The 13,068-nt window shown below is 42.4% G+C and overlaps 1 protein-coding gene across 2 annotated transcripts in view; it reads left to right on the top strand.

Annotated features, from left to right (window-relative positions):
- CSNK2A2 (casein kinase 2 alpha 2) overlaps positions 1–13,068 on the top strand; it is a 35,322-nt gene that overhangs the window by 20,708 nt on the left and 1,546 nt on the right. The window contains exons 5-11 of one of the 2 annotated variants that reach the window (XM_061387359.1): positions 687–746; positions 3,844–3,927; positions 4,734–4,844; positions 5,122–5,223; positions 6,065–6,165; positions 6,964–7,112; positions 8,525–8,618. In XM_061387359.1, the coding sequence (XP_061243343.1) occupies positions 687–746; positions 3,844–3,927; positions 4,734–4,844; positions 5,122–5,223; positions 6,065–6,165; positions 6,964–7,112; positions 8,525–8,601 (684 nt within the window). In that variant the 3' untranslated portion in view covers positions 8,602–8,618. The remainder of the gene's footprint in view (positions 1–686; positions 747–3,843; positions 3,928–4,733; positions 4,845–5,121; positions 5,224–6,064; positions 6,166–6,963; positions 7,113–8,524; positions 8,619–13,068) is intronic. The other variant, XM_061387360.1, reaches the window with a different exon arrangement.

Here is a 13,068-nt window from a genome sequence, read left to right as displayed (position 1 = left end):
CTCACCCTACCATTCCTCCCCCACGCCCCAAACATTTTGTGTCTTTAGTTACCATCAGTTTTTGCCTATAAAGTGTTCTTTTTTCCAGCCTGAAACTGATTTTTGGAGGATTGGAGGGTTTTGGGGGGTTTTTTTATTTCGTTAAGTCTCTTGCCATCTCCAAATGCTATAGCAGTTCATTTTGCTCGTGTTTCATGAGCAGACTGTCTGTCTTGTCACCATTTTACCATGTGGGCTGATGAGGTTTTCAGGTTCTACTGTCCCCTGGGAACTCGGTTCTCTAAAGTAAACTGTGGTGCTGCAGTGGGGGTCATTTGTTTGAAGTTCATTAAGAATATGAGGACAGTTGGACAGCTTGGACTTCACTTCTATAATAATGTAATTGTGACTGTTGAAATCATGGAGCACTTAACACAAGTTTTTAAAAGATCCAAGTTGGTGCAAATGGGTTTTTGTTTTTTTTTTTTTTAATGCTTTTGGAATTTCTTTCATTTTTTCTTCTGAAGACTGAAATATTAGACCTTTGTCTTTAGTCTTTGCCTTCATTTGTTCCAAATCAGGTAGCAAGAGGTTCTGGGGTTCTTGAGTGGCGTAAGCACTAAGTTTACAGGGAATAATGACAAACTTCAGGATAGCAACAGGCAGTAAGACTAAATTAACTTTCTGTTTTCTGAAATCCATTCCAGCAACTGTACCAGATCCTGACAGACTTTGATATCCGGTTTTATATGTATGAACTACTTAAAGTAAGTAACAGTCATAAACAGTGAATTTTTTTCAGGATTATTCATTAAAGGAGTTCTTTGAGAGAACATAATAGAACTCAAGAAGAATATATCTTGACACCCAGAGAATTTAATGGGTTTGAGGTGGGGGTGGGTGGGTAACTTATTGAGGCCTTCATTGTGGGATCTTTACATAGAAACTTTCCAGTGGACCTGAGAAAAATGGCCAGGTTAGGGGTACTGGGAACATTATACACAGGTTAGAATCTCTGTCCTCATAACTCTTGTTGGTTCTTGGTTTTTAATTGTTTTGTTTTTTGCTGTTTAATGCTTATTAGTTTTCATTACATATCAAATCACCCTAAACTTAGTGACTTTTGGAAAACAGTTTTATTATTTGCCATAATTCACTGGATTGGATGGGTGGGTCTTTTGATCTGGGTCAGCTTGACTAGGGCAAGAAGGTCTAGGCTGGGATGGCAGCCGGTGTAGCTTGAGGTCTCATCCTTCAGAAAGTTGGTCTGGGCTACTTCCTGTGGTGGTCTCAAGTCCCAACAACAAGAGAGGGCAAACCTTGATATATGTAAGCCCTTTACAAGCCTCTGCTTTTGTTACGTTTGCTAATGCCCTATTGGCCAAAGCAAGGCACGTGGCCAGACCTGGATTCAAAGGGTGAAGTAGTAGATGCCACTTTTTCATGGGCAGGGTGTTAAGTTACATCATGGAAGGACATGCATCCAAGGATCGTGGACATTCTACAGCCATCCTATTCTTGCTGTTTCTTATAGTCCCTTTCTTATATGAGACAACCTGCCCTGTAACCTACGTGTTTAGCCCTAGCTAATTAACTGTGACATGCAAGGAGAGGCGATGAGTGGATTTTCTAGGAGACTTACTAATCCCAGGACTGAAATTTTCAGGTGTTATTGATTGACTAAGGAATGATCTTTTTTAGTTTGTCTAGGAAAAAAACTTAAGAATTCTAAAAAGGTTTGTACAATGGAGTAGACTAATGGTTTTTTTAGGGTCAGGGGTCAGTAAGAATCTAATGAAAGCTGAGCCACCCCCATGCATATAAAAATATACATATAACATTACATAAAGTTTTAGGATGGAATGCATGGATCTCAATTTAAGAACCTCTGGAAGAATGTAGAGGTGTCCTTGGATTAGGTCACAGCATCCCAATAACAGTAATAATACACGTCTTTGCAGGCTGGTCATTTCAGTGGCCCCCCAGTGCCAGATGCCCTCTCTGCCTTCTGGAGGCAGCAGCTACATGGTGGGGGTCATACTTTCTGCTAATGAGGCAGAGAATCCCAGATGCAACTTGAAAAATATCTTTCATGCCTAATGGTCAGAAACTATCAGGTTTTTAAATTGAAGTAAGTCCCCCAAGGAATTTAAGAGCAGTCAGTACCTCCACAGGGAAGCCAAATAGTGAACTTGGTGAAAGAATTCATCCCCTTACTATATTTGTTCAGCTGTTTCTTTCTTCAGATATTTTTCACACCTTAGGTACTGTGGTCCTAATTAGTTTATTCCTTTGGGCAAAGACTGGGCAAAATGACAGAATCAATACTTGCTACGTTTTCTCAAAGATGGGGAAAAATAGGGATAGGGAAGAAGAAGTGTAGAAAATGTTGAAGGAACTGAGGTCCAGGGCTGCAGAGGGATCGCTTGGTGACTCACTCAGGCTTCCTGTCCAAGCTCCTGGTTCCGGTTTAGGGAGGTGGGTCCTCGGGAGCCCTGGTTCCCTACACACTGCCCCAGAGCCAATGTGGAGTCTTGCTGCCACTGTTGATAGAAAACAAGACAAAGAGAAAAATTAAATTGAAATCCCATATAGGACAGTGCAGTTACAGAAGATTTCTCTCTTTGCGTAGATTATATTCTCACCTTTTCCACCGTAGTTTGGTTTCACCTGTTCTTGACCTTCATGTGAAAAGCATCATATACTGTATACTCTTTTGTGTCTGGGAAAAGCAAAATTTGCATATTCCTGGAATGCTGGTCGTATGGATCGTATTCTGGCTTACATACTCCTAGTACAGTGCCCTTGGTATTCTAATCCCAGCGGGCCTCAATCAGGTTCACTTTGTCCCTCAGGACATTTGGCAATGTCTGGAGCCATTTTTGGTTCTCACAATTGGAGGGATGCTGCTGGCATCTTGTGGGGAAAAGCCAGGGATTCAGCAAAGCAACATGGATAAATCTTAGGAAAATTGTGCTGCATAAGAGGAGATAAAGTACTTACATTGTATTACTTCATTTTCTGAAGATCCAGAAAAGGCAAACCTGTAGCACAGGTGGTAGAGCAGTGGTTGGGAGGAGAGGGGAGGAAAGGAGCAGCAGACAGGATTGGAAGCTTAACGGAGTTCTCGGGATGATGAAAAAGTTCTAAAACTGGATTGTGGTCATGGTGGCACGACTTGAGGAATTTAGTAAAAAAACCATTGACTTATACATTTAAAAAACTTAGCTCCATATCAGTGATCTTATAGGAAGCAATTTTCTCCCTTAGAGTCATAATCATAGTTTGTAAAGCCCAACTGGCTCAGGGATTGTTTTTAAGGACAGTACTAATATTAGAAGATATGTTAATCTAGAGAACTCATATGGGACACTTACCTGAAAGACTAGCCGTGTTGCAGATAAGATTGGGATGTCATTTTTCATGTCCATGTGGATCCTTCATGTGTTGTTCCAACTATTATGAGAAGTGACTCCAGTGTGGTTCCTCAATCTGGTTTTAAACACACCAAATTAAGCCAACGTATGATTTCTAAATCCAGGTGGCTGGTCTGTTGCTACCAGTGCCAAGTAGGAGAGGAGTACCTGAATAAGTATTACTATGTCATCCCCCTTGTAAAGAAACTTCTATAATAGCCCTTGGTGTCCTCTCCACAGCCCCCTTTCTACCAGCTGCTAGCATAGTGTGCCCAGAGAGCAAGGGGTGCCTTCTGGAGCATGTTTTTTCTCTTTTACTACAGGCAGTAAGACTACCCTTTGGGAGATGGTGTTCAAATCAAACTGTCACAATGAGCATATACTTGCAGTGGGGGGCATGGGTGGTTGAGGGTTTGCTTACTTTTCTCTGTGCTTTCTTATCTAATAGGCTCTGGATTACTGCCACAGCAAGGGAATCATGCACAGGGATGTGAAACCTCACAATGTCATGATAGATCACCAGCAGAAAAAGGTACCATTACAGCCAGGCAGCAACAAGCCTTTCATTGGAAGGCTCAGGGCCGACCCGAATTCTGGCCAGTACCTAGGTGGTTTCTAAAGACCCATGCTGTTTCCTTTGGCAGACTTATGATACTGTTATTTCTCCAGTCTCCAGTGTTGGTTTCTACTTCACATAAGCGTAGCGCACAGGGAAAGTAGACAGCTGACCCTAACTGTAGTCACTTGTTTACTGTGGTCATGGTTTTCCTAGAGGGCCTCAAAAAGAAACTACAGCTGGTGATTTTTACTTCCTTTCTTCATGACCCTCAGACCAATCTGCCTGGCCGTAAAAGTACACATGGGTCCCTCCTGTTTTTGAAACTCAGTTCTGATTGCCCCTGACTGGTGAGTGGATGAATCAACTAGTGTTAGATTAGTGAAGAGCTAGAGCAGTGCTTCAGTCCTGGAGTGGGGCACATGTCCCCAACCCTTTCTGTTAAGACTAGAGCTTGTAATGGAAACTGTGAGTAATGAGCGATAGGTTAACACATGCAGCTGGTTATGGGGGCAGAAGACAAGCTTAAGCTTTATTGATCTAGAGAAATGATAAGCCAGGATAATTTAAATGTTAAGGAAAAACAACTAAGATTGCAACCAAGTGCTCTGCTCTAGAAATGACCTTTTAGCAGTTCCCAGAAAGTACATGAGCCTTTAGCCAGTGCACTTGATAACATTTTTTATGTGGCCAAAGATTATCAAATGGGATGTGGCCTTGTTGTAAGACAGAGGCATCTGGAGACACTCCTTTCACGTGTTTTATTTCTGTCGTATTTATAGCTGCGACTGATAGACTGGGGTCTGGCAGAATTCTATCATCCCGCCCAGGAGTACAATGTCCGAGTGGCCTCCAGGTACTTCAAGGGACCAGAGCTCCTTGTGGACTATCAGGTAAAGTTGTTAATGAGGCACCGCTGAGTTCTTTTTACATTTGCTTAGGGCTTTTCCTGGCTTTTTCTTTTTCCTGGTTTTTATTTATAGTCAGTTTGGTTACATTCAAATCCAGTCTATATTCTATCCCAAAATGATAAAATGATAATGATGGATTTGTCTCAGCTCCTTTTTTTGGCTTTGAATTTTAAAATATCTATAGAAGATTAGAAACTCAGGTCAGAAAAATGACATTTGTAAAACCCCCTTCACTGATAGGTTGTCTTTATTTCCATAGATGTATGATTATAGCTTGGATATGTGGAGTTTGGGCTGTATGTTAGCGAGCATGATCTTTCGAAAGGAGCCCTTCTTTCATGGACAGGATAACTATGACCAGGTAAGCAAATACCATCTGACTCCCATCCATTTGGGGGCAGATACCAAGAAAATAGCATCTTGATAGGAATGCTGTCATTGAGTCCCTAAATACCACTCAGTGTAAGCTTTTCTTCAGGGCAAAGAATTTCACAGAATCTTATCTGTGGTCCCAAAGATAGAGACAGACAGTGCTGTTTTATGCCCAACTTCCAAGTTGAGTCTATAAAAAAGCTAAGTACCTCCTTGTACAAGATTCTAGTCGTTTGGTTTTGTTTTTTGTTTGTTTTTAGGCTGTGCTGGGTCGTCATTGCTGCACATGGCCTTTCTCTGGTTGCAGAGAGTGGAGGCTACTCTGTCACTTTGGTGCGCGGGCTTCTCATTGTGGTGGCTTCTCTTGTTGCAGAGCACAGCTCTAGGGCATGTGGGCTTCCGTAGTTGCAGTTCCCGGGCTCTAGAGCACAGGCTCAGTAGTTGTGGCTCATGGGCTTAGTTGCTGCATGGCATGTGGGATATTCAGGGACCAGGGATCGAACCCATGTTCCTTGCACTGGCACGCGGATTCTCAACCACTGGACCACCAGGGGAGCCCATAGGTATTAGGTTTTATGTCCCCATAATCATCAGCTTCTAAAAGATTATTGTCATAAGTTGTGTTATCCTTTTAAAGGCATTTTGAAAATGTGCGTTCATGTGAACTTCATATCCGTGAGTCTGCTGCCTGTCTGCCCTGGGCTCAGATCTGTATCTGTTCCCCGGAAATGTAGTGATGTGGAAGCCTTCTAATTCCTTGGTCCAGCATCCCCGCGGGCTTGCAGTGAGTTCTGTGCTCAGTGATTTGGTCAGTTTGTTTTGTGTTTCAGCTTGTTCGCATTGCCAAGGTTCTGGGTACAGATGAGCTGTATGGGTATCTGAAGAAGTATCACATAGACCTAGATCCGCACTTCAACGATATTCTGGGACAGTAAGTAAGAGAGAGAGAAAGAGGCTCTGAATTTATCCCATTTCAGAAGGGGAAAGGGTAGTCGAAATCACTTTCTGAAGCTCTTTCCCCTTTCTAATTATATCAGAATTGAGATATTCTTTTTTTCCCCCATATATATTTTAACTTGAGCTATTTTAGCATTAACACATCTGTCTTCTAATCATTTTACTTCCGTTAATAGAAAATGGAAGACAAAAATCATGCCACAGGAAAGAACTTTCTGGAACAGCATCTGCTTATTTTAATGCAGAATCTTAGAATGCTGTGATTCTTCTTTGAATAAGAGAATTATAGTTTCTTCTTATTCTGTATAATGGATTTTCTGTAAGAGCAAATTTTAAAGCATATTTTCAGATACAGTACAATGGTGTTGAGAAGTAAATGTTGTATTGATGATTTTCAGAGAGTAATTTTGTGGAACCTCCATGTTTCTGCGGCCAGCTCTCTAAATATATCTGCTGAACAATAAAGATTACTCACCTACCTCCATGCCTCACCCAGAATTGACTCAAAGCCTGAGGCATAAAACATTATCTAGAAAGGTTCCACAAATTTTGTACCAAATGTAGACATTTTAATTAAGTATGTATCCATCTCAGAGTACTGTTTTATTTGAGGGTGCTGGTGGGGTAGGGGTGTGACAGGTGGTACCAATAACAGTGAGGTTTAACCAGCTTATAATCAGTGCAGTGCTCTAAGACTTTGCTGGCTTTAGCCCTAAAAAGGATTTTTGTGGAATTTAACCTCAGAATACTAATGCTTTACTTTTCTTCTCAGACATTCACGGAAACGCTGGGAAAATTTTATCCATAGTGAGAACAGACACCTCGTCAGCCCTGAGGCCCTGGATCTTCTGGACAAACTTCTGCGATATGACCATCAACAGAGACTGACTGCCAAAGAGGCCATGGAGCACCCGTACTTCTGTGAGTCTCTGGGGCCTGGTTTGTCAAAGGGAGATTCTTGCACCTTCTATCTTTGAGGCCAGACAAAAGAATTCTGGAAATTTGGATGAATTGTCCTTGGGTTTTGGCCCCATTAGTTCTAGACTCTTGAAATAACTCTGCAGATCTGTTTCTTGATGTTCACAGGTGTTTGCTTGTTCATTGCTATAGTTCCCCTGAGTCAGGTCTGTTTGACCATTGCCTATGACCCCCAACTTGATAGATCAGAAGTATCTAAGACTTAGTTTTAAAATACATACATTTGTGTGGAAACCTAATCAAAGATTTTTTCCCCTCCAAAAAAACAAGTGACTTGTTGAAAATAATAAGGTGATCATAGCATATTTTTAAAGAAGGAAGTTAAATAAATACAAGGAATTTGAGGAAAGGACAGCAAGTATGGAAAGCCCTCGCTAAGATCCTATCTGTATTACTGACTTCTTAGGTCTCACTTTGAAGTATGTGTGTATACTCAGTTCATGTGACTGTTTACTTATCTGCATGCATGTGGTTCTCCTTCTGATAAAGGATATCCCAGACTTTCATTAGAGACAGTGTGAGGTCATTTAATCAGTCACAGAGGAGACTTGAGCATAAGGGAGGTTAAGTGACCTGTCTTAGTTTTCTGTCTGAAGCAAGATTAGACCTTTCAACCTGTCTGTTGCTTAACCAGTACGCTATCTTTCCTCAATATCTTTCCTCCTTCTTTTTCCCCCTCTGGAGATTAAGTAAATCTTGCCCAAAGAATTCATGCTCTCTGGTTGTGAGCCTGCTTGCCCATGAACTGTAGTTGAAAGCAGATTTTAAAAAATCTTACCCTTCATTCTTCGAGTGCAACTGGATGTCGTCTCTCCAGGTTCCATCACAGAAAGCTGTTTTTACTCTGAGTTTGATTGGATTACGAACACTGATGTTTGTATTATGCAAATCATGATCTGTCTGCTTTTCCAAATACATGGTATACTTACAAAAAATTTTTTATGCTGTTGCTTAAAATCCATAGACCTTCTAATGGTTCCTTTTATTCACCCTTTCCATTCTCTGAAGTGTTTATCATCACACATACTTTGAAGAAATTAGGAGTTGGATATGTCATTAGTAGTCAAGGAAAATAACACATAAGAAAATGAGTAGAAATTTTGAACAGTGGACAGTGGGTGTTTCTGTGCCTCTCTTTTCCCTAATTCTCAGCAGTTGCACGTGTACTCTGAAGAGGTATGAGCTGACTATGAGAGTGTTTCCCAGTCATTTCTCAGCATCTCTGATTTTTGTTGCCCTCTTAACCCTGGTTTCCTGTGTTTCTGTCTCACTGAGGAAGGTCGGGTCTGCCATGGTGTCTGCCCCTAACCCGGGCTGGTCCTGCCTCTGCTGAGTGTCCTCCTGGTTTCTTGCAGACCCTGTGGTGAAGGAGCAGTCCCAGCCTTGTGCAGATAACGCTGTACTTTCCAGTGGTCTCACGGCGGCCCGATGAAGACTGGAAAGCGACGGGTAATGCAGCATTGATGCTTGCCAATAAAACCAACCAACCAAACACAAACCTTGAAGGAAAACTACAGTGTGATAAAAAGAAATTCTAGCCATTCCTTCTAAACGCAAAGAAGAGTAAAGACCTAAAAGTCTGTCAAAAGAAACTCCCCAGCACTAGTCTACAGGGAGCTGCCATTGGGCAGCCTGACGATGCACATAGTTGAGAATCTGAGGGGCCTCTCCCTTTGGAATGCATGGGAGATGAGAGACTCGGAGTTGTTGTACATTTCCTTTATTTAACAGGAGACCACTGTTGAATTAACCTGTTGAAGTCAACAAGCTCTGAATATCTGACTTCCTATCTATTCCACTGCGGTCTGGGTTTCCTTTGGTGAGATTCAGGCTCAAGTTTTAGCAGTCTGAACTGACACACCAGCCTCATTTATGAAAAGGAGATACTAAAACAGTGACAGTATTTTTTTTTTCTTCTAAACTCTTTTACAGATTCATGTTTTATGTATTTTTTTTTCTTTTTTTTTTTTTTTAACGACATGAGCTCTCTGGGAAATGTACCTCATCCCTGCCGTTTTCTTCTAAGTGTATTCGTTTGGGAGCAAACTGCAGTCACTCTCAGCAGAGTCCCATTTGATGTCAGGAGGCATCACTTTAAACCTTGTGATGCCTCGGACAGGTCCATCAAAATTTGAATGCTAAGTTGCATAACTTGGAGCTTACTGTATGTAACCTTCGTTGATTTGCCTAACCTTAAAATCTTGTTGCTCTTTTTTTCATGTAGCTTTTTTTCTTTTTCCAGTCTTTTAAGGAAAACTTCATTTCCCAGCACATCCCTGTATGTGTACCTATTTTAATGCACATCTCTGAAACAAAGATTTTTTTGTTCACAACCATGACTAAAGCTGGAAAGTCAGTCTTCAGGGAGGGAGGATAAAAACATCCTGTTAGAATTTATTCAGGAAAGACAAATTGGGTGGCAGGGGAGGGAAAGTCCTCCTTTCCTACCCTTTACCCCTTTTTATCCCCATGAGAAACAGTTTCCCTCTGTAATCAGGGTAATCTGCATTTTTGAGCTCTTATAGGTATCCATGAATGTGTTGGCAAAGAAAAGTCTTTCTCACATGCAGAGACTGGTGTTATGTGGGCAGGGTCACCCGTAACCCAAGCGACCAGAGAGAGCAATATACATGGGACTTGGGGAGGTAGTGGAGCTGCTGGGACAGGTGTCAAAGATAGGGATCCATTGTGCTAGCCTTCGTGTTAAGCAAAGGAAGCTGTATTTTGTTTAAGAAGATTTGAAAAATGGGGGCTGATGTTACTCTGGGGACCTGTTATCAACATGGTTTGCACGCAGCCCCCTGACCCCAGCTGCAGAGCCATGCCACAACTGTGGGGACCTCTCACACTGGGCTAGAGCTCAAGGTGTCTACCACCACATCACACTTTAGGATTTCTTTATTAACTATTTAATAATGCCATACATTTTTATAAGGTTAGATTGTTTGAAAGCATCTGTTTACATTCCATATTCCAATAAAATTGTATTGATATTGGTAGCAGGTCCTATCTCTAAATGTAGGTTCTATTTTTGTCCTTTGGTCAGTGGGAACTTAAAATACAAACAAAACAAGATCCCAAAGCCAGGAAATGCATTCAGTTAAGGTTCTCAAACCAGTGCTTCCTGCCTTCATTGCACGTCCTGTATATTAATGTACACATTTGTTCTACCTGAAAATAAGAAACTGGACAGCACTTCTTGGCTGAACCTATATTGATATGGCAGGCAGCAACACACAGGTGTTTCAGATTGTCAGACACCTTCTGACATGCCCTTCTAGGCGACACCAAGCTGTTGGTTATTATTTACTAGGGAGATGTGCCACTGTGTGTCTTTCCTGCCCCACCCATCTCCTCTTTTGTCACCCATTCCCTTCCCCCACTCTTCTTTTTTTTCCTTCACGTCACCTGTCTGGACCAGGCAGGGAGAGCCTGCTGGAGAGTCTTGATGAAGTAGTAACCCTGCTTCTTTTGCTTGAGTCCCCCAGAGGCAATACAAGCATCTGGAGAAGGGTCGGGTGACTGACTTCTGCCTTTCTCTCTCTCATCAGGATGTAGTATGTGCAGACACAGCTCACCTGCCTGTCCTCAGGCTCTGTGGCTGCAGCTTGGCAAGGGAGTAATTGTTCCATTTTATGCATGCAGTTTACTTTTTCGCCACCGCTACTTTTTACCTCTGTTCATGCCTTAGACATAAAGCATAACTGAGTTTAAAATGCTCACTCCTTTCCAAGGCCGGTCTTGACACCCAACTTGTGGCTGGCTGACTATGACTGGTTCTTTCCCAAACTGAACTGAGTCTAGTCCAGACCTTTCCTCTTTTCCTAGCTCCAAAACCATTTTGTGTGCAGATGGACCTAGCTCCCCTGAGATTTTAGAGTCTTTTCCTGGGTTAGGAAGCAGTCTTGGAAAATTCAAAAGACGGATGAGAGAGTGTGTGTGTGAGTCTAGTCTTATATCTAGACAAAGCTATGGTAGATTCACCCACCCAGTATCCTTTCCGGTTAGCATATTATTTCTTAAATTCATCTCAGTAAGTTTCATTAGACATTTTGTTTGCTTCATTACCTTATAACAGGTTAAAAGTGCCTAAGATAAGGATTTACTGTTTCCTAAAGAAAAGCAAAAATAATGTGGGGAACAGGGTAGTGTTACACTGTCATCTCAGGTACTGCCTATGTTCAAAAACATAGACCTGGCGTGGCGAGAACAGAAGGTTCCTGTGCCAAATACAGATGGGTGTATCAGAGGTTGTTGGCCACAAGTGGGTCTAACTGCAAGGTTTTGCTTCAGCTGAGAAATCCCATGGTGAGAGCAGAACTGATGAAGTGCTAAGATTTTCATCGGGTTTGCTTGCAGCTCACTCTCCCCAGGATCCTATCAGCTGGCCCACCCCTATCCTATTCTAGCCAGCGGTGGGTGACTGGGCGGGAGAAGTATACACGGAGTGTATAATGCAGACCAGGCATTCCCAGTTCTTCTTAGCACTCAGAGGGGTGTCAGTGCCAGTTCCATGAGGCGTGTGGACATCGGTCCCTCTGCTGGGTCCCCTCACAGGCATTCTTCAGCACACCAGTACTCATGAGGCTCAAAGCATGTGTATTCCCTTGCAGAGAAGGAAGGTACTCTCCATCTGATTGATTAGAGGAGACAGAAGAGTTTGTAATCCTTGGGGCAGGGATAGAGGACATGAGAGCGGGTTGTTTAAAGAAGACAGGGAATCAGTTTAAAAATAAAACAGTGCAAAGGTAGATCTTGAGAGGAAGGAACATGACTTTTGAGGGGTGAAAGCAAGGCAGGGCACAGAGTTCAAGTTCTGGAACACGCCCTGAGATGGGCACTCCCCCATGGGTTGGTTCCAGAGGGACCACACGGTGGTGCTCTCGAGGCAGGTGCTGAGTCCCAGAGAGAGCCCGCGGCCGTGGGCCTCCGCCTGCGCCTACTCAGGGAAATGACTTAGCTTCTCCCAGGTGCTGCTGTGATGAGGATGGAAGCAAAATAATTTGGGGACACAAACAATTGGAAGAATTTTTATATATGCATTGAAATGGATCTGAGAGAGCCCCGTCAACAGTCTCCTTTAATGCCAGTTCAGATTAATGATTCATCTAGAAACCTGTGTTACTGCACAAGCATACACAGGAGAAAGCAACCTGCCCTCCTACACATGAATAGGAGTGGATAGTAACTGATCAGCGTCAAGGCCATTGAGATGTAAACCCAAAAGCAAAAGCAGGGTCCCTTTGAGCAGACAAGCCAAAGTTTGTCAGTGAGCTGCTTAAATCTATGACTGAGTGACATCTTGTCATTAAAAAGTACCCCCAGGGTGGGGATATGGGGGGGGTAGGTGGCGAGGAAACATCTGGGTCAAAACCAGTAATAAATGCTTTGGAGCTATATGGATGTGTCAATGGAAATAACCCCAACCAGGTATTACAGAGGCTGGGGGAAGTGATGGAATGGGATTATACAGGTGATGCATACTTCTATGTAGAGACTCAACAATGTGCTGCAAATGTGATACTTAATCCTGAACTGCATGTATTGGGGATTGTGTTTTGTTTTTTTTTTTTTTTTAAGTTCACTGAATCAATAAATTAACAGTTTTTCACTTGCTGGCTTTTCTTGCTGTAAATGGTGACTAAAGAGGTTGGGACAGAAATCTTGACACCCAGTGAAAAGCTTGAATAAACCTTCCAGAACCTCGGAGCCGACTGTCTCCTGTTTGCAGAAAAGCAACACTGCCTGGGTGACCACCACTTTGTATCACTAGATGACTGATGTATAATTTCTGTGCTGCTGCCCTTTAGAGGAAAGAAAAACGTCATGTGAAATCTGTTTTCATAAATAAAAATGTTGACAATCACCAGCCTTGCCAAGTGGGACACAAGCCACTGCC

This window comes from Bos javanicus, chromosome 18 (genome assembly GCF_032452875.1).
Source record: "Bos javanicus breed banteng chromosome 18, ARS-OSU_banteng_1.0, whole genome shotgun sequence".
Lineage (NCBI taxonomy): Eukaryota > Metazoa > Chordata > Mammalia > Artiodactyla > Bovidae > Bos > Bos javanicus.
The sequence above is the reverse complement of the archived record's forward strand: the minus strand, read 5'-3'. Positions and strand labels throughout refer to the sequence as shown.